The sequence below is a fragment of the Thunnus albacares genome, chromosome 24 (assembly GCF_914725855.1).
Source record: "Thunnus albacares chromosome 24, fThuAlb1.1, whole genome shotgun sequence".
In the NCBI taxonomy this organism is placed as follows: domain Eukaryota; kingdom Metazoa; phylum Chordata; class Actinopteri; order Scombriformes; family Scombridae; genus Thunnus; species Thunnus albacares.
Genome location: NC_058129.1, coordinates 14690404 through 14712790, shown reverse-complemented (window position 1 = coordinate 14712790; position 22387 = coordinate 14690404). Strand labels below are relative to the sequence as shown.

Below are 22387 nucleotides of genomic sequence, written 5' to 3'. Positions count from 1 at the left end.
GTGGAGGAGTCTGGGTGTGTCTGCAGAGACTGTGTAGAAGGACAGAGCAGCAGCAGAGCAGTCCAGATACACTGATGATACTCTGTCAGATCCAGAGGAACACACAGGGATGATGGTGGACTTGACTTTGTGTGTGACAGTGGAGCTGTTCTCAGATCAGTTCAGACTGCAGCACTGAGACTCATCTCCACTTCTTCTGATTCCTCTGTCAGTCACTGCTGGATGAAGCTCTCCTCTCCACTCTACCTCCCAGTAACATGGCCCAGTCAGAGTCTCTCTACACACAAGCTGCTGCTGCTGCTGCTTCAACCTCTCTGGATCATCAGGATACAGCTGATCCTCTCTCAACACGAACTCCTGGATGTTCACTCACTCTGACAGAGATCACCACTCCAATCTGATGAGAGAAGAAGAAACAACAGAGGTCATAAATCAGTGTTTAGTGAGACTCACTTCATCAGCTGTCAGTCAGTGATGCAGCACATCCAGTATAAAGACCAGCAGGGACTTCAGTCCTGTTCAGACCAGAAGTGGAGCAGCTGTGCAGCGTAGCCTGCTTCCTCTCAGCTCTCATGTTAACGTGTTGGAGTGAACACACTGAGCTCCGATCTCACAGACCTGCAGAGACTTTTGGCATCAAGTCTGTTTACTCTGCAGATTTCACTGAAGTACACAGAGGAAATAAAGTGCAGAGAGTCATGAACACATCATTGCTGCACAAACACTTTAGTGACACATTTACTGTTGTTACATGTGACCTGCTGTTAAAGTGAAAGCAAGAGTCTCTGTGTGTTGATCAACATCTTGTCTGCTTTTGAAACATCATTTGACAAATAAAAATGGAGGCTGTCATTGAAAATATTTGGAGGAAATAAAATAAGTGATGGACAGATATAAAGATGTGATTCCTGGACTTCAGCAGAGGTTCTGGTCTGTATAAAGACCACATGGTTACTAAACGTAATGATGCTTCTGTGAAATCAGAGCCAGTGATTTGCAGGCTTCAGTCAGACTGATCTTAGAGCTCTGACAAAGATGAACTGATCAATTCTTTAGTGTTGAAATGAGAGAACAAACACTTTCAGATCAGATTTGATGGTACGACAGTTGGATGAATGAGGACCACTGTCTCTATACATCTTGTTAGGCTGTCAACTGTAATCCAGCTTTATTTCCTGCAGACATGAACAACAACAACAACAGTCGTCTTCACATCGACTCAAACACGTGATCACAACAAGCTTCTGGCTGATCTGATTGGCTGACTGTTCTCTCTCTCTCTGTCGTTGTGTCCGATCCTGAAGCATGTCACCGTTCTCCTCTCACAGCTTCACTGAGGAAAGCAGCCACTGAGAAGGTTGGAGGTTCACCAGGAAATACTGGATCTTTGCTTTGATACTAACTGTGTTTAATACAAAACTGCTGAAACCAGCACGGACTGACTCCAACTCTCTACTGACCTCAGAGTCTCCAGTCTACAGTCTGGACTCTCCTTAAGATCAGACAGCAGCTTCTTGTCTGAAGAACTCAAGGAGTTTCCTCTCAGATCCAGCTCTCTCAGGTGGGAGGGGTTGGACTTCAGAGCTGAGACCAGAGAAGCACAGCTGATCTCTGACAAACTGCAGCAAATCAATCTGAATAAAGAAGAAATCATGTAGCGTTAGAAGCAGATTATTGTGTTTGAAATCATTCAATGTTTCATAATCTGTTCAGAGCTGAAGAAGGTTTAGAATGAACAAGTTTAGAAAATGGAAACTCCAAACACCTGAACCCAACAGGATGCAGGTTAAAAACTGTCAAATACAAACAGTGAAAAAGAGCTTCATTAATATTAATGACAACATGCTGCTACTTCAATAAACACACAGTGACTTAACAGTGAATTAGCCAGTGCAGCTTTTTCATGTTATATTAAATATGAAGACCAAAAAGATGCTCAGTGTGGATCAGTATAAAGTCTATGTGGTCACAGATGTTTTAATGTTATCAAAACTGATTTAAAACAAAGATCTGAATGTTTGAAAGTTTGTATCCACTCTGCTGAGGAAACTCATGGACTTCAAGTGGGACTTCATTTAAGATGGTGAGATTACTCAATCCCATTACTGGCTTCTATTTATCAAAACACCAGCTGGTCTCATTCGTCTAATTCTTTCTCCCTCTCAATCTCACACACACACACACACACACACACACACAACACACAACACACAACACACAACACACACACACACACACACACACACACACACACACACAGTCAGAGGGCTACCAAGGCTGGACTGGGAGAACTGGTGTCTTTGACTGGGCCATAAGTCATTAACTAACTCACTCCCCTGCCATCGCCCAATACTTGGACTTCTGCACTTAACCGTGTTCCTTGTTAGAGCCTGACATACAGTTCATATTTGGACATGATGTAACATGTCTGCTGCTGTTCATTATATTTTCATTTATATTTCAACTGTTTTTGACAGACAGCATTATATTGACAAAACATCTTTTATTTATGTAATGTTCATCTTTTTATTTGTACCACTGATATGCCTTAAGGCTGGACAATATCTCCAGTATATTCAGATGTTACATGATATAGAGCCAGATATTATCTGAGAGTTTGCTTGTAATTCTGTGATGTAGCTCAGTTGTCTGTAACTGTTGCTGCTCCACAAAGCAAGGTTAGTAAGTTTACCACATGACTTTAAAAATGGTAAAACTGCTGAAATTTGGTTTGTTATCATGAACTTGAATTGTCAATCATAATTGAATCATATCCAAATAGCTCATTCAAATGTTGCTTTACAGATTCAAAACACTATCATGATGATCTTTTCACACTTATCTGCCTAACTTTCTAATCCTGCTTTGTGGAACAGTCCTCTGGTTAAAAGCTGCTTAACAGCAAATGATGCAGTTTTATTCAACTGAACTCTTCTGTTCTGGTCACCTGCTTTGGTTTTCTAAACACTCTTTCATATGTTTAAATATATTGTTAATCAAAAAGGTGATACTGTATAGTTGATCATGTCAATATTTCTGAGCCTAAGTGCCTTGTACTACTATTTCCATCAAAAAGCCAAAGACAGTTTGAGAGAGAACGCTCTGTTTCAGCTTTTTGTTTAACATGCAATTGTTCTGCATGTGAACTTTCCAACTTTATATTCAAATAAAAAGTCAAGTGCAATAAGAAGCTGTGTTTTTTTCTCTTGCATTGTAATTACATGATTGAAATATCAGTGATTTAGCTCTGTTCTTCATTCCTAAAGAACATTTTGTTCTGGTTTGCATTATGTGCTTGTAGCCAGCTTTGGACACAGATTTTATGAAGAATGACAACCAGGTCTATTAAAACCTTTTTCTGAACAAAAGTGTCTTTAATTGTATGTATTGTGACTATTCCTATGTGTTTAACCTGCTAAGTCAGTATTCATTTAGGTTAAAAAATAAGTTTATTAAAATGTTTGTAAAAAAAACAAAACAAACTAAATAGTTCAATCAAACAAATCTGTCAACTGTAAGATACTGTAAAAGAAAAAAACAGTTATTAATAAAGCAATGAAAAACCAGATCATACTGTATTTTTCATTAACGACACGAAACCATAAATTTTAGTGACAGTAAAAAAATGTTAATTTTACAGTAACTTAATGGCAACCCTGCTGCCAGTTGTTGAATGTTTTTACAGGAAGTTTTAACAGTGTGTGTGTAGAGGTGTGTGTGTTTCTACTGTAGCAGCCTGGTGTCATCAGGAGATTTAATGAAGGTAAACACAGTGAACGGTGGTGCGTAACGGCACTGCGCTCTGGCGCAGCACTTCTCAGAGGCTGCAGATTTATCAACATATCAGTCCTGCTGACTTCAGATGCTGCAGGGATTTAATCAAGTGAAGGAGAAGCTTTTCATACAGTATAAACAGCTGTGGACAACAGATACTGTAACAATCAGCCACATTCATTTATACATCACTGCACACTGATTTACTGACTTTCCTGCTTTAACCACATTAAACCTTATTTTCTGTGCACATGTTGGTTGGAGAGTGTTTAATAGAAATAAATCATTTATATTTGAAGCTCACAAAAACAAAGGGATTTTATGAGGATGACGTATGACTGCAGCGTTCTACTATAGTCATACGTCATTGTTCAGTTTTAACAACAGCTGACATTTTTGATCTTTGAGCACAAAATGAAGTTATTTGTCCACAAATATTTGGTGAACATTGTGGCTAATCAACATGGTCAGAAAATGACTCAGAAAAATATGAAATATCTCAAAAATGCCAAAATACACTGGAGGGAGGCTTTAAATAGTATTTAAATGTTTGAAAACAACATTTGAATGTGTAAATCTGAAGGAGATTTTACCTCATAAAAATCATCCTTATGTCTGCAGTTTAGTGTCACCACAACTTTCACATCATATTAATCTCAGCACACAAGTAAGAAATGGTGTCTGACCTCAGAGTCTCCAGTCTACAGTCTGGACTCTCCAGAAAATCACACAGTAGATTTGTTCTTGAACCGTCGAGACTCTTGTTGTGACTCAGTTCCAGCTCTCTCAGGTGGGAGGGGTTGGACTTCAGAGCTGAGACCAGAGAAGCACAGCTGATCTTTGACAAACTGCAGTTCTTCAATCTGAATAAAGAAGAAATCATGTAGCGTTAGAAGCAGATTACATGGGTGCAAGAGCTCCGTCTACAGACGGATTTCCATCAAAAGTGAATTATTTGTTCCATCATAATCTGTTTATTTTTACCACTAACACAAAAAAGATTTTACTCTGCCACCACATTTCTGCTTTTTTCACTTTGTAAACGATTAAACGGCGAGGGAAAGAGGCGTTGGTTGTTCCAGACATCAACGCTTGTTCCAGCTTCCTGCGGTTGTTTATGCATCGATTTATACGTCTGTTTTCTCCAAAATAATCAAAGGTCTAGCAGTTTTATTTAATGTGCACTTATTTCTCTGTAGGGATGGGTACCGAAACCCGGTATTAAACGAGCCCCGAGGATAAATGATTAAAGACTGTAGTATTGATAAACTCCGATGTTACCGGTTCTTTTATCAGCACTTTTTAATGTTTTGGTGTAATTTATTCTCAAACTGCAGCCTCTCCTCCACACACACACACACACACACACACACACACACACACACACACACACACACATATATATACACACACACACACACACACACACACATACACAAACACACACACACACAAACACACACACACACACACAAAAAAACCACACAGACACACACGCATACACAAAGACACACAAACACACAGACACACACACAGACACAAACACAAAGACACACACAAACAGACACAAACAGACACACACACACAAACACACACACAAACAGACACACACACACAGACACAAAGACACGCACACACACAAAAAACAAACACATAGACACACACACAAACACATTCACAAAGACACAGACACACAAACACACACAAACACAAAGACACAGACACACAAACACACACCTAAACACAGAGACACACACACAGACACACACACACACACACACTCACACACAAACACACAGACCCGCACACACACAAACACACACAGACAGACAAACACACACAGACAAACACAGACACACAGACACGCACACACACACGCACACAAACACACACAGACAGACAAACACACACACACAAACACAAACACACAGACACGCACACACACACGCACACAAACACAGACACACACACACACTCACACACACAAACACACACAGACACACACAAACACACGCACACACAGACACACAAAAACACAGACACACACACACACACTCACACACACACACAAACACAGACACACACACACAAACACACAGACACGCACACACACAAACACACACACACAAACACAGACACACACAAACACACACACACACAAACACACAGACACACACAAACACACACACAAACACACACACACAAACACACAGACACGCACAAAGACACACACACACACACAGACACGCACACAGACACACACACACACACTCACACACACACAAACACACACACACACACACACACACACACAAACACACACACACAGCAAAGTCAGAGAACAGCAGATCACATGTGAAGTGAAGATTACTCGAGTTGACGACAACTACGCTCGTTACTTCTTAAGTGCAATAACACCTTAGCGAGTAAAAAGCCAATACTCTATCAATACACCTGATCAACAAGCATAAACATGTAGAAAAGTGATATTTTCAACTGCTCTGTCCGCAGTCTCTCATGCACCGCTGCTATGTTTTACACAACCACAGCGCGCTAGCTCGGCTAATAGCTAATTGTTAGCAACAAGCTAAAACTAAAGCTGTCTGTATGTAGTCTAACTGTTTAGCTTAGTTTGCCACCAATCTTCAAATTTGGCTCATTCTTGTAAACTCAGCTGCTGGCTGAGACAAAGCAGCCTCTCCTCTCTACCAGCGGTACCTGCAGCAGTCAATCACATCAGCAGCAGAGGGAGGAGGAGGAGGACAGGAGGAAGGACTGATACTGACTGATGTCTGTCTTCTTCTTTCTTTCTAAACTTCACTCAGTATTTTCATGTCAGGAATATTATTTATTTTATTGACATTTTACATTTGTTTCCAGAGATATTATTGAGTTTATAAAGTGACTTTGCTGTTGTAAACATGACTGTTGCAGCTGGGCGGCTGTGGCTCAGGAGGTAGGGTCAGGAGCGGGTCGTCCACTAATCGGAAGATTGGAGGTTCGATTCCCGGCTCCTCCAGTCCTCATGTCGATGTGTCCTTGGGCAAGATACTTAAACCCAAATTGCTCCTGATGGCTGTGCCATCAGTGTATGAATGATGAGATTTCCTGTGATGGGCAGGTTGGGACCTTGCATGGTAGCCCCTGTACCCATTCAGCATATGAATGTGTGTGAATGGGTGAATGTGATTCGTGGTGTAAAAGCGCTTTGAGTGGTTGGAAGGCTAGAAAGGCGCTATACAAGTACAGTCCATTTACCATTTACTGTTGCTGCTCTAGAAACAATGTTTAGTTATATTTGTAATAAAAATAAATTCTAATCTTGTTCTGAATTTATTATTTAAAAAAGAATAAATTCAGAGTTTACGGCTCGACTTTAAGGCTTGTCCGATTTCTTTATACGACAAATGGAAAAGAAATTTACTTGTCCCACCACACAAGTTAAAAGTCACAAAAAAATCCTCACAATGTTTCATCTGCTCTGCACCTCTACTGTGCGCACTGAAAAAGAGGGATGATGCATCACAGACAGACAAAGTCTGTGACGAGATGTCAAGAGGCAGATATTCACATTTTATTACATAATGAAAAGGTCCAAACCTTCAGATGCACAAGAAAGAAAACGGAGAAAAGAGGAGGAGGAAAAGAAAGTCCAATATAGAGGTATGTCGTCTAATGTTAACATAGCTAGCTAAGTAGCAATAAAGCTAATGCTAGATAATGATGCTACGATAGCTGCTGGACTCACATATCGTTACAGATTGAAGGATATGAGACTGAATGACAAGCCAGTAGCGAGCTATCTGGATAACTGCTCCTTCCTACAACGTAAGGCTTTGTGCTGAAATTTCACTGACCAATATCAGTGATAATGGCTAACGCTATATCCATAAAAACATAGATTTCTGCACTGGGTTGCACCAACTATGTGTAAGCTGGCATGAGCCACTTGGCATCGTAGCACATTGTAGTAAACTGGAGCAATAGTGAAATATCATATCAATAAATTAGGTCTCTACTGGATTACTGTGTTGCTAAATGGCAGCAATTACAGTTATGTTGTAACTTATCTCCGTGGTGAAAGCTTTTATTTTAGTGATGCATAAATCACAACTTAGTGATAATAATTTATGTTATAACTAAGTTTGAACTGACACACAGCTGGTGCAACAGGCTGCAGCAGTTGTTTGTCTACTCTGCAGCTACATGTTTTTGCTTGTAACAGGCTGATATCTACTCTATACTGTCCAGATGCACTCAGGAAATATCTGCAGAAGCCTCCAGCTGCTGGAGAAGTTACATCTGATCTCCCATCTACACCACTCTCTGAAGCAGGTCAGTTCAGCCACTTATTTGTGGTCTCTGTGTAACTGATAATACACTGCTATGTTGTCTTTATTATTATTATTATTATTATTATTATTATTATTATTATTATTATTATTAATATATTTATTATTAGTAGTATTATTGTTATTTGAATGTCACAGTTACACCTTGTTAATTTCAAGTCAAATATCAATATTATCTATTATTAAATGGTTTCTTACATACTTGTGTTATCATGGTAACACTAGTGCAATAAAATATATTGAATCATAAATATAATTTCTATATTATAAAGGGAACATAGCTAACTTAAATACTAATCAATATTAGACTGCAATCATCTATATTTATTCAAGTTGTCTACAGGACACATTAAAGCTAGAATAACTTATTCCATCTAAAATAATTTAAACTTGGATTCTTGACCTTTTTTCACTCATGTAATTGAACAGTTCTGGTCAACCGTTATCTATAATTTATGCTTCAGATGTGTTTATTGTCTGATGTGTTGTCATTTATGAATCATTGTGTGTCCTTACTAAAGGATTAATAACTATATTTACATGTATGTTTAGATTTACCTGCAGGTGAAGCAACAACAGACACAACAGACACTTCTACTACTCTACAGCCTGCAGACACCATCAACTGGAACAGATCCTGAAGTATGTGAGTCCATCAAGGCAGCAGCTATAGATCCTGCTGACTGACAGCCCTGCCTGATATGGTGAGGACAGAGATAGTCAGCAGAGGCCATATCAGCTAAAATAAGACTCTACATTCACAAAATGAGAGGATGGGAGAAGTTCCCATCACCACCACTTCTACAGAAAATAAGTGAATGGAGAGAAAATCAAGAGAAGTTGGTTGGGTATATTCCAAGAAAAAAAAAAAAAAGTCTTTACTGCTTCTGCTGCAACCTGTTCTCACAAAAAAACTACAAACTAATCAGTAATTGATTTAATGTCTGGAAAAATTGCAGTGAAATACTCAAAACCCACGAGAACAGTCCAGGGATCTCATTTGTTGAGTAAGCAGGAACGGGGCCTGAAAGAGGCGTACGCCACTTCCCAAGCAAAAGTTGTGATCTATAAAAACAAACTTGATGGGACAATGTGCGCACCTGCACCTAAACTCTTACCCATGCGTAGGAACATTTTAGAGACAGGGGAAATCCACGACGCAGAATTGAAGTGAATTGAAGGCAGATTGTATAATAATCCTCTCACACATTTAATTTCACTTAATATCAAACATCAATTATAGATCCACATTATCAGAAACACTCAAACCAGCAGTGTTATCTGTACTTTGGCTTGTAGTGAGCCATAACTTCCATAAACATCTTTCAATTTGTAAAGATATAAAGCAACTCAGATCTTAAAGTCTGCCCAACATTTCATCAGTGCTGCCTCACCCGGAGCACAAAGGAGAGAGTCAGTTGTGGAGCAGCAGCAGCTGAAATGAATGATGTCAGGATGTGGCAGGTGGCAGGATTCTGCAAAGTCTGGGTTGCCTTTCTCCAATATTAGCTAAACATGAAAATACTGATTCATTTTCACCTTAGCCACCTTAACTTACTGATGAAATGATCATCATTGATTGTAGAAATCCAAGATGACATCAAATAACTTCAACAAACGGAACTAAAACATATTTACAGGACAGAGCGTTAATAGATTTTTAATATTTGGTTATACTGTGCATATATCACCAAGTATGAGTTCCCATGTAGTTTATATGTGTAAAATGGCTACAGTAAACACGGCTGTATTGTCAAGCACAGAGACACTGGAGACACAGCGGTGGCTGCCACACACACTCTGCCTTCTCCAGTCACCTCATCGGCTCATCTTCACCACCTGTGCTCACTGTGTCAATTACAGAAATACCTGTATGCTGGATTTTGGAGTAAATATAAACTAATATAGTGTTTATTGTATTTTACATATTGAGTGAGTGGTGTAAAAACTACTTATACTGGTTAACTGGGAGCTGGCCCACTGCAGGGTGTGTTAAACATTTAACCAGAGATGTCTGACTTAACAATCCACAGGAATGTTTATTGAGGTTGTATATGGTTGTTTTGGGTTACACACATAATTTCAATACGTGTGAAAACGGGGAAATAAAAGGTTAAATGTCTGTTCATGCCTGTTGCGGTCCTTCCTCTGCTGCTGCTGAGCACAAGTGACAAGAGAGGCTCTGATACACTGACTCTCAACACTGATTGGCCAGGCGTCTAAAGACAGAGAGAGTGATTGGTGCGGCGAAAGAAACACATGTACATGAATATTCATGAAGGCTTTTGCATCATTTATGGTTGAATGTGGGCGTGTAGAGGGCGGGATATGACGCTGATCCATGAGCGCACATTTCCAGGTGGACTGTGATTTATAAAGGGAAATATACGTGCATTCGTGTGTACGCATGGTTTTATAAATCTGATTATTTTTCGGTGCACGCCATTTTCGGCTTTTGTGTGCACGTACAATTTTAGTATGGATCCTACACACTGTTTTATAAATGAAACCCCAGAACATTGTGGGCACATGACATCATGGAAGGAGTCGTCTATCCAGTGTAATCTATCAATAACCAAGTGCCAGCGTCTTGGATGTTACTAACAGGTAAAGGTAGTTAATAATAGTAATATTTAACAATTGATTCATTCTTTGAAACGTGATTTGTTTGTTTGAAAAGTAATTTATAAAAATCTATATTTTTGTCTTGAAACCATTGTGGTGTCTGATGTTTGTTGTCCATATTTTTACTGTAGAATGAGCGGGTGTGTCATGGACTCATGGTTTGGGCTCTTTGTGTTTTTTCTTCTTTTGGTTTTCTGTGTTACACTTGTGTTGTCCAGTCTTTTTGCTCATTCATGTTATTTGAGTTGTATCTTTGAAAGACTGTATTAGATTATTGGTTAGCTTGTAGTGCTGTGTACCTAGGTTGATTTATTCAGAGACAGTTTGATTTATGCTGGCTTGTTATTGAGTGCTGTTGTGTTTTCTGGGTTTTACTTTGCTCTGTGTTTCTCTTGTGTGTTCCTTCACTCCTCCTGTTTTCATGTGCTCCTCCTCTCACCTGCCCTGCAGTAGCCTCGTGGGTCCTGCCCTGCTCCTAGTGTCTTCCCCAGCCTATCAGCTCCCAGCCTGCCCTTGTATTGTGCCACCTGTTCCTTGTTGTCTGATTACTTCAGTTTGTATTGAAGTTCAGTTTTCAGTTCAGTCTTTGTGGAGTCGTCTGTTCAGTTAATCAATTCTGTTCTGTCGTGTTTGTTCAGTTTCCTGCTCAGTCGATTTTTTTTTGTATCTTGTTCTACTCAGCTCATCCTGCTTTTGTTTTTTTCCTGCCAGTCGTTGAAATAAAGACGCTTTTCTTCAGCCCTGCTTTCTGGTCTCTGCATTTGGGTCCACCTGCTCCTCAATGTATGACAGGGTGGTGATGAGGCAGTACTGGTGGGGTAATGTGGTTTGGGGGGGGGGCACCAAATCCTAATCTCTCCTAGGGCACCAACATGTCTAGAGCCGGCCCTGCTGGCAGATTTATTAAAGGAAAGCTTTTACATTTTCAGAGTGAGTGAAGAAATCAGGAGAGAGGAGACAGAAGTGAGGAAGAATTGCAGGATGTAATTTAATGGTGTTGAAAGAAAAACAAGGAGAAAGTAAAGAAGTGATTGAAAAGGAAGAAGGTGCAACTGATTCAAGATTTAAAGAAACAGTTGAAGGAGTAAAGAGAAACACACAGAGGCAGCCCAGGCGTCAGGTGATGGAGAGACATGAACACATTCAAAGCAGGAGGCAGAAAAAACTGTTAAGGTCTGACTTCCACCTGTATCTAGATGAATTACTGTTCTGTAAATATGTTTAAAGGCACAATCTGTTATCCAAACTAAAGGACATCCTAACAAACAAAAGTCAAAGCACAAGATTCAAACCTGCTATAAAAGGACTTACAGATGTTTTAACACAGGTACTAACACTACACAACAACTCTGTTAACATGATGTTTTCTTCAGCTGTTAGAAGGTCGTTGACCTCAGTAACTGTTGTAAACACAGCACTAAAACTGACACTTTCAGTTATTAGGAAACAAAATGCTGATTCATCTCATTCATTTATAAGTCAAACTGTTGTCTTGATTTGGCTTTAAGTTGAAACAAATTAATTCCCCATCAGTCACTTTTGTTATGTTGTTATATTACAAACATTGAAACAAACATTTTTCAGATAGAGACTGATTGGTCCATCTATCATCCATAAGGCCTACGTTTATTTATGTGTTGTAAATAAATACTTTTAATATTTAAACATTAGGTTAATAAATATTGTTAATATTTATTTACCTATTTTTTGTGCACTTGTTTCATTTCAGCTCAGTGTAGAGAAATACAGCGATACAGACAACCGCCTTACTGCGTATCTATGACGACACTGTCGACACCGCGTATCCGTATCTGTGACACGCCTGCTCCGTAACATAACTAGTAGTTTCAGGGGGCCTACCACCCCCCCTGAAAACAATCCTAGTAGAAACACTGGCAATCATTATTATTAAACGTCAGAAGGATGATCAATAATTAATCTATAGAGCTCATATTGAAACAGACTTTACAAAGTGCTTCACAATTCAGGATCAAATGAAAAGATCATTAACAGGGAAGTAATGGCTTGAATAAAATTCATAAATTGAATCATTTATATGTTGACACTGTTTGGATGCTTTCAACTGTTTGTTCGTCTGAGTTCTACGTTCACAAACAAAATGAAAAAGTAAATTATTGTCATTTTTACTCTGACAAGTGACTTTTGTGGATGTGTAACAGTTAAAAAAGGCACTTTAATAATTCTTATTTACAATTTGTGTTTGTGAATTTTATCTCAACAAGGAATTTTTATTCATTAATGTTTCCTGTGGAAATGACCTTGCTGCACATCGTCCCTTCTGTTCCTCACAGAGCTGTTTTGCATTGCTGAGGGTAAGTTGTGTGGAAAAATGCTGCTGCACTATTTTATTGTTTTCTATGGAAATTGAACCGTTTATGTTGTAACATTTAATGCATATTGTTTACTGTTAATACTATTACTTTAACTAGCTGTTTCATGTTGTTTTGACTGTTAATATGAGTTTTGTAGATGCTTTTGTTTAACTTTCTTGGTGCCATTTGTATTACAGCAGGCTGCCCTGCGTCATGTAGTCAACGTAGCGCTGCAGAGATTTTAGCATCTATTTCCTGGTGTAAATTCTGTTATTTTGCATGTTTAGGAGCAGATGTGCAGGAGAGACCAGAAGGTAATTCATATGTGTTACATTGTCTTCTGCAGAAGCAAATAAAGGCTGGAAACCAATCCTTTGAGTCGTCTCGTTACATGTCCTCACCACATCTGTCACACATGGACAAGTGAAAGATAAATTTACTTGTCTGAAGGACAAGTGCCTCAAAAAGTTAATGTGGAGCCCTGCATGCGCACCTGTCACCTGCTGTTTTGGTTCATGTATGTGCAGCAGTGCAACGTGTAAAAGGGCTGAGTGAATATAGATCAACTGGTGTGGTGATTAATAAATACTCTCTCAGCCAGTCACATCACTGGTCTCATAGCCGTGAAACACTTGTGCCAATCACAGTTAAACGTGATAACGACAGCTCAACAAACGGAAAGCTTTTCTTCAGGAAATGTCTGGATGGTTCAGAGCGTCACGACATGAACACACATCACCACAAATCTGCAGCCAAAGACAGATGGAGCAGTTTTTTCATCACTTAATATAATAACAATAGAAATTTTTAAAAAAATGTAAAAAATGTATTTGGTGAAGCTGTTTACTGACGGACTGACACTATTTCAGCAATAATTATAGCCTAATGTATCTCACCTTGTACACGGTGACATAGTTTAGTAATTAATGTTACACAACAGCGTTTGCATCGTAATGTGTCTCAAGGATAAAACATGAGACGCTACTTTGGCTAAAAAGAAAGTTGGAAAAGAGGCTGATGAGCCCCGCTAACCCGATGTCTCCTTCATAAAAAAGCAGAATATCGAGTTATAACCGACCAGTCTGATGTGTGTAGAGGTGTGCGTGTTTCTACTGTAGCAGCCTGGTGTCATCAGGAGATTTAATGAAGGTAAACACAGTGAACGGTGGTGCGTAACGGCACTGCGCTCTGGCGCAGCACTTCTCAGAGGCTGCAGATTTATCAACATATCAGTCCTGCTGACTTCAGATGCTGCAGGGATTTAATCAAGTGAAGGAGAAGCTTTTCATACAGTATAAACAGCTGTGGACAACAGATAATGTAACAATCACCCACATTCATTTATACATCACTGCACACTGATTTACTGACTTTCCTGCTTTAACCACATTAAACCTTATTTTCTGTGCACATGTTGGTTGGAGAGTGTTTAACTGAAATAAATGATTTATATTTGAAGCATTAATCTGTTGTTGCAGCACGTCTGCATCCAGTAGACTATTTAGTATGAAACACAGGCGCCTGATACTGTATCAGTAGCCTATGTGACGCTCACAAAAACAAAGGGATTTTATGAGGATGACGTATGACTGCAGCGTTCTACTATAGTCATACGTCATTGTTCAGTTTTAACAACAGCTGACATTTTTGATCTTTCAGCACAAAATGAAGTTATTTGTCCACAAATATTTGGTGAACATTGTGGCTAATCAACATGGTCAGAAAATGACTCAGAAAAAATATTAAATATCTCAAAAATGCCAAAATACACTGGAGGGAGGCTTTAAATAGTATTTAAATGTTTGAAAACAACATTTGAATGTGTAAATCTGAAGGAGATTTTACCTCATAAAAATCATCCTTATGTCTGCAGTTTAGTGTCACCACAACTTTCACATCATATTAATCTCAGCACAGAAGTAAGAAATGGTGTCTGACCTCAGAGTCTCCAGTCTACAGTCTGGACTCTCCAGAAAATCACACAGTAGATTTGTTCTTGAACCGTCGAGACTCTTGTTGTAGCTCAGATCCAGCTCTCTCAGGTGGGAGGGGTTGGACTTCAGAGCTGAGAGCAGAGAAGCACAGCTGATCTCTGACAAACTGCATCTCTCCAATCTGAATAAAGAAGAAATCATGTAGCGTTAGAAGCAGATTACATGGGTGCAAGAGCTCCGTCTACAGACGGATTTCCATCAAAAGTGAATTATTTGTTCCATCATAGTCTGTTTATTTTTACCACTAACACAAAAAAGATTTTACTCTGCCACCACATTTCTGCTTTTTTCACTTTGTAAACGATTAAACGGCGAGGGAAAGAGACAATCGTTGTTCCAGACATCAACGCTTGTTCCAGCTTCCTGTGGTTGTTTATGCATCGATTTATACGTCTGTTTTCTCCAAAATAATCAAAGGTATGGCAGTTTTATTTAATGTGCACTTATTTCTCTGTAGGGATGGGTACCGAAACCCGGTATTAAACGAGCCCCGAGGATAAATGATTAAAGACTGTAGTATTGATAAGCTCCGATGTTACCGGTTCTTTTATCAGCACTTTTTAACGTTTTGGTGTAATTTATTCTCAAACTGCAGCCTCTCCTCCACACACACACACACACATATACACACACACACACACACACACACACAAACACAAACACACAGACACACACACAAACACAAACACACAGACACACAAAAACAGACACACACACAAACACACAGACACGCACACACACAAACATACACACACACATACAGAAACACACAGACACACAAATACACACACAGACACACACACTCACCCACACACACACAGAAACACACACACACAAACACACAGACACACACACAAACACACAAATACACACACAGACACACACACTCACCCACACAAACACACATACAGAAACACACAGACACACACACAAACACACAAATACACACACAGACACACACACTCACCCACACAAACACACATACAGAAACACACACACACAAACACACAAAAACAGACACACACAAACACACAGACACACACACACACACAAACACAAACACAGACACACACACAAAAAGACACACACAGACACAAAAACAGACACACCCACAAACACACAGAAACACACACACACACACAAACACGCACACACAAACACACAGACACACACACTCACACACACACAAACACACAGACACACACACACACACACACAGACACACACAGCAAAGTCAGTGAACAGCAGATCACATGTGAAGTGAAGATTACTCGAGTTGACGACAACTACGCTCGTTACTTCTTAAGTGCAATAACACCTTAGCGAGTAAAAAGTCAATACTCTATCAATACACCTGATCAACAAGCATAAACATGTAGAAAAGTGATATTTTCAACTGCTCTGTCCGCAGTCTCTCATCCACCGCTGCTATGTTTTACACAACCACAGCGCGCTAGCTCAGCTAATAGCTAATTGTTAGCAACAAGCTAAAACTAAAGCTGTCTGTATGTAGTCTAACTGTTTAGCTTAGTTTGCCACCGATCTTCAAATTTGGCTCATTCTTGTAAACTCAGCTGCTGGCTGAGACAAAGCAGCCTCTCCTCTCTACCAGCGGTACCTGCAGCAGTCAATCACATCAGCAGCAGAGGGAGGAGGAGGAGGACAGGAGGAAGGACTGATACTGACTGATGTCTGTCTTCTTCTTTCTTTCTAAACTTCACTCAGTATTTTCATGTCAGGAATATTATTTATTTTATTGACATTTTACATTTGTTTCCAGAGATATTATTGAGTTTATAAAGTGACTCACTGCAGCCCTGTCTGATATGGTGAGGACAGAGATAGTCAGCAGAGGCCATATCAGCTAAAATAAGACTCTACATTTACAAAATGAGAGGATGGGAGAAGTTCCCATCACCACCACTTCTACAGAAAATAAGTGAATGGAGAGAAAATCAAGAGAAGTTGGTTGGGTATATTCCAAGAAAAATTTTTTAAAAAGTCTTTACTGCTTCTGCTGCAACCTGTTCTCACAAAAAAAATACAAACTAATCAGTAATTGATTTAATGACTGGAAAAATTGCAGTGAAATACTCAAAACCCACGAGAACAGTCCAGGGATCTCATTTGTTGAGTAAGCAGGAACGGGGCCTGAAAGAGGCGTACGCCACTTCCCAAGCAAAAGTTGTGATCTATAAAAACAAACTTGATGGGACAATGTGCGCACCTGCACCTAAACTCTTACCCATGCGTAGGAACATTTTAGAGACAGGGGAAATCGACGACGCAGAATTGAAGTGAATTGAAGGCAGATTGTATAATAATCCTCTCACACATTTCATTTCACTTAATATCAAACATCAATTATAGATCCACATTATCAGAAACACTCAAACCAGCAGTGTTATCTGTACTTTGGCTTGTAGTGAGCCATAACTTCCATAAACATCTTTCAATTTGTAAAGATATAAAGCAACTCAGATCTTAAAGTCTGCCCAACATTTCATCAGTGCTGCCTCACCCGGAGCACAAAGGAGAGAGTCAGTTGTGGAGCAGCAGCAGCTGAAATGAATGATGTCAGGATGTGGCAGGTGGCAGGATTCTGCAAAGTCTGGGTTGCCTTTCTCTAATATTAGCTAAGCATGAAAATACTGATTCATTTTCACCTTAGCCACGTTAACTTACTGATGAAATGATCATCATTGATTGTAGAAATCCAAGATGACATCAAATAACTTCAACAAACGGAACTAAAACATATTTACAGGACAGAGCGTTAATAGATTTTTAATATTTGGTTATACTGTGCATATATCACCAAGTCTGAGTTCCCATGTAGTTTATATGTGTAAAATGGCTACAGTTAACACGGCTGTATTGTCAAGCACAGAGACACTGGAGACACAGCGGTGGCTGCCACACACACTCTGCCTTCTCCAGTCACCTCATCGGCTCATCTTCACCACCTGTGCTCACTGTGTCAATTACAGAAATACCTGTATGCTGGATTTTGGAGTAAATATAAACTAATATAGTGTTTATAGTATTTTACATATTGAGTGAGTGGTGTAAAAACTACTTATACTGGTTAACTGGGAGCTTGCCCACTGCAGGGTGTGTTAAACATTTAACCAGAGATATCTGACTTAACAATCCACAGGAATGTTTATTGAGGTTGTATGTGGTTGTTTTGGGTTACACACATAATTTCAATACGTGTGAAAACGGGGAAATAAAAGGTTAAATGTCTGTTCATGCCTGTTGCGGTCCTTCCTCTGCTGCTGCTGAGCACAAGTGACAAGAGAGGCTCCGATACACTGACTCTCAACACTGATTGGCCAGGCGTCTAAAGACAGAGAGAGTGATTGGTGCGGCGAAAGAAACACATGTACATGAATATTCATAAAGGCTTTTGCATCGACCGTTTATGGTTGAATGTGGGCGTATAGAGGGCGGGATATGACGCTGATCCATGAGCGCACATTTCCAGGTGGACTGTGATTTATAAAGGGAAATATACGTGCATTCGTGTGTACGCATGGTTTTATACATCTGATTATTTTTCGGTGTGCGCCATTGTCAGCTTTTGTGCGCACGTACAATTTTAGTATGGATCCTACACACTGTTTTATAAATGAAACCCCAGAACATTGTGGGCACATGACATCATGGAAGGAGTCGTCTATCCAGTGTAATCTATCAATAACCAAGTGCCAGCGTCTTGGATGTTACTAACAGGTAAAGGTAGTTAATAATAGTAATATTTAACAATTGATTCATTCTGTGAAACGTGATTTGTTTGTTTGAAAAGTAATTGTAATTTATAAAAATATATATTTTTGTCTTGAAACCATTGTGGTGTCTGATGTTTGTTGTCCATATTTTTACTGTAGAATGAGCGGGTGTGTCATGGACTCATGGTTTGGGCTCTTTGTGTTTTTTCTTCTTTTGGTTTTCTGTGTTACACTTGTGTTGTCCAGTCTTTTTGCTCATTCATGTTATTTGAGTTGTATCTTTGAAAGACTGTATTAGATTATTGGTTAGCTTGTAGTGCTGTGTACCTAGGTTGATTTATTCAGAGACAGTTTGATTTATGCTGGCTTGTTATTGAGTGCTGTTGTGTTTTCTGGGTTTTACTTTGCTCTGTGTTTCTCTTGTGTGTTCCTTCACTCCTCCTGTTTTCATGTGCTCCTCCTCTCACCTGCCCTGCAGTAGCCTCGTGGGTCCTGCCCTGCTCCTAGTGTCTTCCCCAGCCTATCAGCTCCCAGCCTGCCCTTGTATTGTGCCACCTGTTCCTTGTTGTCTGATTACTTCAGTTTGTATTGAAGTTCAGTTTTCAGTTCAGTCTTTGTGGAGTCGTCTGTTCAGTTAGTCAATTCTGTTCTGTCGTGTTTGTTCAGTTTCCTGCTCAGTCGATTTTATTTTTGTATCTTGTTCTACTCAGCTCATCCTGCTTTTGTTTTTTTCCTGCCAGTCATTGAAATAAAGACGCTTTTCTTCAGTCCTGCTTTCTGGTCTCTGCATTTGGGTCCACCTGCTCCTCAATGTATGACAGGGTGGTGATGAGGCAGTACTGGTGGGGTAATGTGGTTTGGGGGGGCACCAAATCCTAATCTCTCCTAGGGCACCAACATGTCTAGAGCCGGCCCTGCTGGCAGATTTATTAAAGGAAAGCTTTTACATTTTCAGAGTGAGTGAAGAAATCAGGAGAGAGGAGACAGAAGTGAGGAAGAATTGCAGGATGTAATTTAATGGTGTTGAAAGAAAAACAAGGAGAAAGTAAAGAAGTGATTGAAAAGGAAGAAGGTGCAACTGATTCAAGATTTAAAGAAACAGTTGAAGGAGTAAAGAGAAACACACAGAGGCAGCCCAGGCGTCAGGTGATGGAGAGACATGAACACATTCAAAGCAGGAGGCAGAAAAAACTGTTAAGGTCTGACTTCCACCTGTATCTAGATGAATTACTGTTCTGTAAATATGTTTAAAGGCACAATCTGTTATCCAAACTAAAGGACATCCTAACAAACAAAAGTCAAAGCACAAGATTCAAACCTGCTATAAAAGGACTTACAGATGTTTTAACACAGGTACTAACACTACACAACAACTCTGTTAACATGATGTTTTCTTCAGCTGTTAGAAGGTCGTTGACCTCAGTAACTGTTGTAAACACAGCACTAAAACTGACACTTTCAGTTATTAGGAAACAAAATGCTGATTCATCTCATTCATTTATAAGTCAAACTGTTGTCTTGATTTGGCTTTAAGTTGAAACAAATTAATTCCCCATCAGTCACTTTTGTTATGTTGTTATATTACAAACATTGATCTATATTAAGGACCATATAGAGGCTGAGAATCCAGATTTGTTTTTCAGATAGAGACTGATTGGTCCATCTATCATCCATAAGGCCTACGTTTATTTATGTGTTGTAAATAAATACTGTTAATATTTAAACATTAGGTTAATAAATATTGTTAATATTTGTTTAATATTTATTTACCTATTTTTTGTGCACTTGTTTCATTTCAGCTCAGTGTAGAGAAATACAGCGATACAGACAACCGCCTTACTGCGTATCTATGACGACACTGTCAACACCGTGTATCCGTATCTGTGACACGCCTGCTCCGTAACATAACTAGTAGTTTCAAGGGGCCTACCACCCCCCCTGAAAACAATCCTAGTAGAAACACTGTCAATCATTATTATTAAACGTCAGAAGGATGATCAATAATTAATCTATAGAGCTCATATTGAAACAGACTTTACAAAGTGCTTCACAATTCAGGATCAAATGAAAAGATCATTAACAGGGAAGTAATGGCTTGAATAAAATTCATAAATTGAATCATTTATACGTTGACACTGTTTGGATGCTTTCAACTGTTTGTTGGTCTGATTTCTACGTTCACAAACAAAATGAAAAAGTTAATTATTGTCATTTTTACTCTGACAAGTGACTTTTGTGGATGTGTAACAGTTAAAAAAGACACTTTAATAATTCTTATTTCCAATTTGTGTTTGTGAATTTTGTCTAAATGAGGAATTTTTATTCATGAATGTTTCCTGTGGAAATGACCTTGCTGCACATCGTCCCTTCTGTCCCTCACAGAGCTGTTTTGCATTGCTGAGGGTAAGTTGTGTGGAAAAATGCTGCTGCGATATTTTATTGTTTTCTATGGAAATTGAACCATTTATGTTGTAACATTTAATGCATATTGTTTACTGTTAATACTATAACTTTAACTAGCTGTTTCATGTTGTTTTGACTGTTAATATGAGTTTTGTAGATGCTTTTGTTTAACTTTCTTGGTGCCATTTGTATTATGGCAGGCTGCCCTGCGTCATGTAGTCAACGTAGCGCTGCAGAGATTTTAGCATCTATTTCCTGGTGTAAATTCTGTTATTTTGCATGTTTAGGAGCAGATGTGCAGGAGAGACCAGAAGGTGATTCATGTGTGTTACATTGTCTTCTGCAGGAGCAAATAAAGGCTGGAAACCAATCCTTTGAGTCGTCTCGTTACATGTCCTTACCACATCTGTCACACATGGACAAGTGAAAGATAAATTTACTTGTCTGAAGGACAAGTGCCTCAAAAAGTTAATGTGGAGCCCTGCATGCGCACCTGTCACCTGCTGTTTTGGTTCATGTATGTGCAGCAGTGCAACGTGTAAAAGGGCTGAGTGAATATTGATCAACTGGTGTGGTGATTAATAAATACTCTCTCAGCCAGTCACATCACTGGTCTCATAGCTGTGAAACACTTGTGCCAATCACAGTTAAACGTGATAACGACAGCTCAACAAACGGAAAGCTTTTCTTCAGGAAATGTCTGGATGGTTCAGAGCGTCACGACATGAACACACATCACCACAAATCTGCAGCCAAAGACAGATGGAGCAGTTTTTTCATCAGTTAATATAATAACAATAGAAATAAAAAAATGTAAAAAAATGTATTTGGTGAAGCTGTTTATATGATTATAGACCATCAGACTAATGCTATTTCAGCAATAATTATAGCCTAATGTATCTCACCTCGTACACGGTCACATAGTTTAGTAATTAATGTTACACAACAGCGTTTGCATCGTAATGTGTCTCAAGGATAAAACATGAGACGCTACTTTGGCTAAAAAAAAAAAATTTGAAAAAGAGGCTGATGAGCCCCGCTAACCAAGAATATCGAGTTATAACCGACCAGACTGATGTGTGTAGAGGTGTGCGTGTTTCTACTGTAGCAGCCTGGTGTCATCAGGAGATTTAATGAAGGTAAACACAGTGAACGGTGGTGCGTAACGGCAC

The 22387-nt window shown here is 39.3% G+C and overlaps 1 protein-coding gene and 1 long non-coding RNA gene across 2 annotated transcripts in view; one reads left to right on the top strand and one right to left on the bottom strand.

Annotated features, from left to right (window-relative positions):
- Positions 1-319: 319 nt before the first annotated feature.
- Positions 320-22387, bottom strand: part of LOC122976727 (ribonuclease inhibitor-like) — a 33898-nt gene continuing 11830 nt past the window's right edge. The window contains exons 3-6 of the mRNA XM_044345377.1: positions 15023-15199; positions 4461-4637; positions 1461-1634; positions 320-397 (exon numbers count right to left, since the gene is read on the bottom strand). Of these exons, the coding sequence (XP_044201312.1) occupies positions 385-397; positions 1461-1634; positions 4461-4637; positions 15023-15199 (541 nt within the window). The 3' untranslated portion in view covers positions 320-384. The remainder of the gene's footprint in view (positions 398-1460; positions 1635-4460; positions 4638-15022; positions 15200-22387) is intronic.
- LOC122976729 lies at positions 7129-11489 on the top strand. Its single transcript, XR_006401027.1, has 3 exons — positions 7129-7602; positions 8026-8109; positions 8679-11489. It is a non-coding gene; the product is annotated as an uncharacterized LOC122976729 (long non-coding RNA).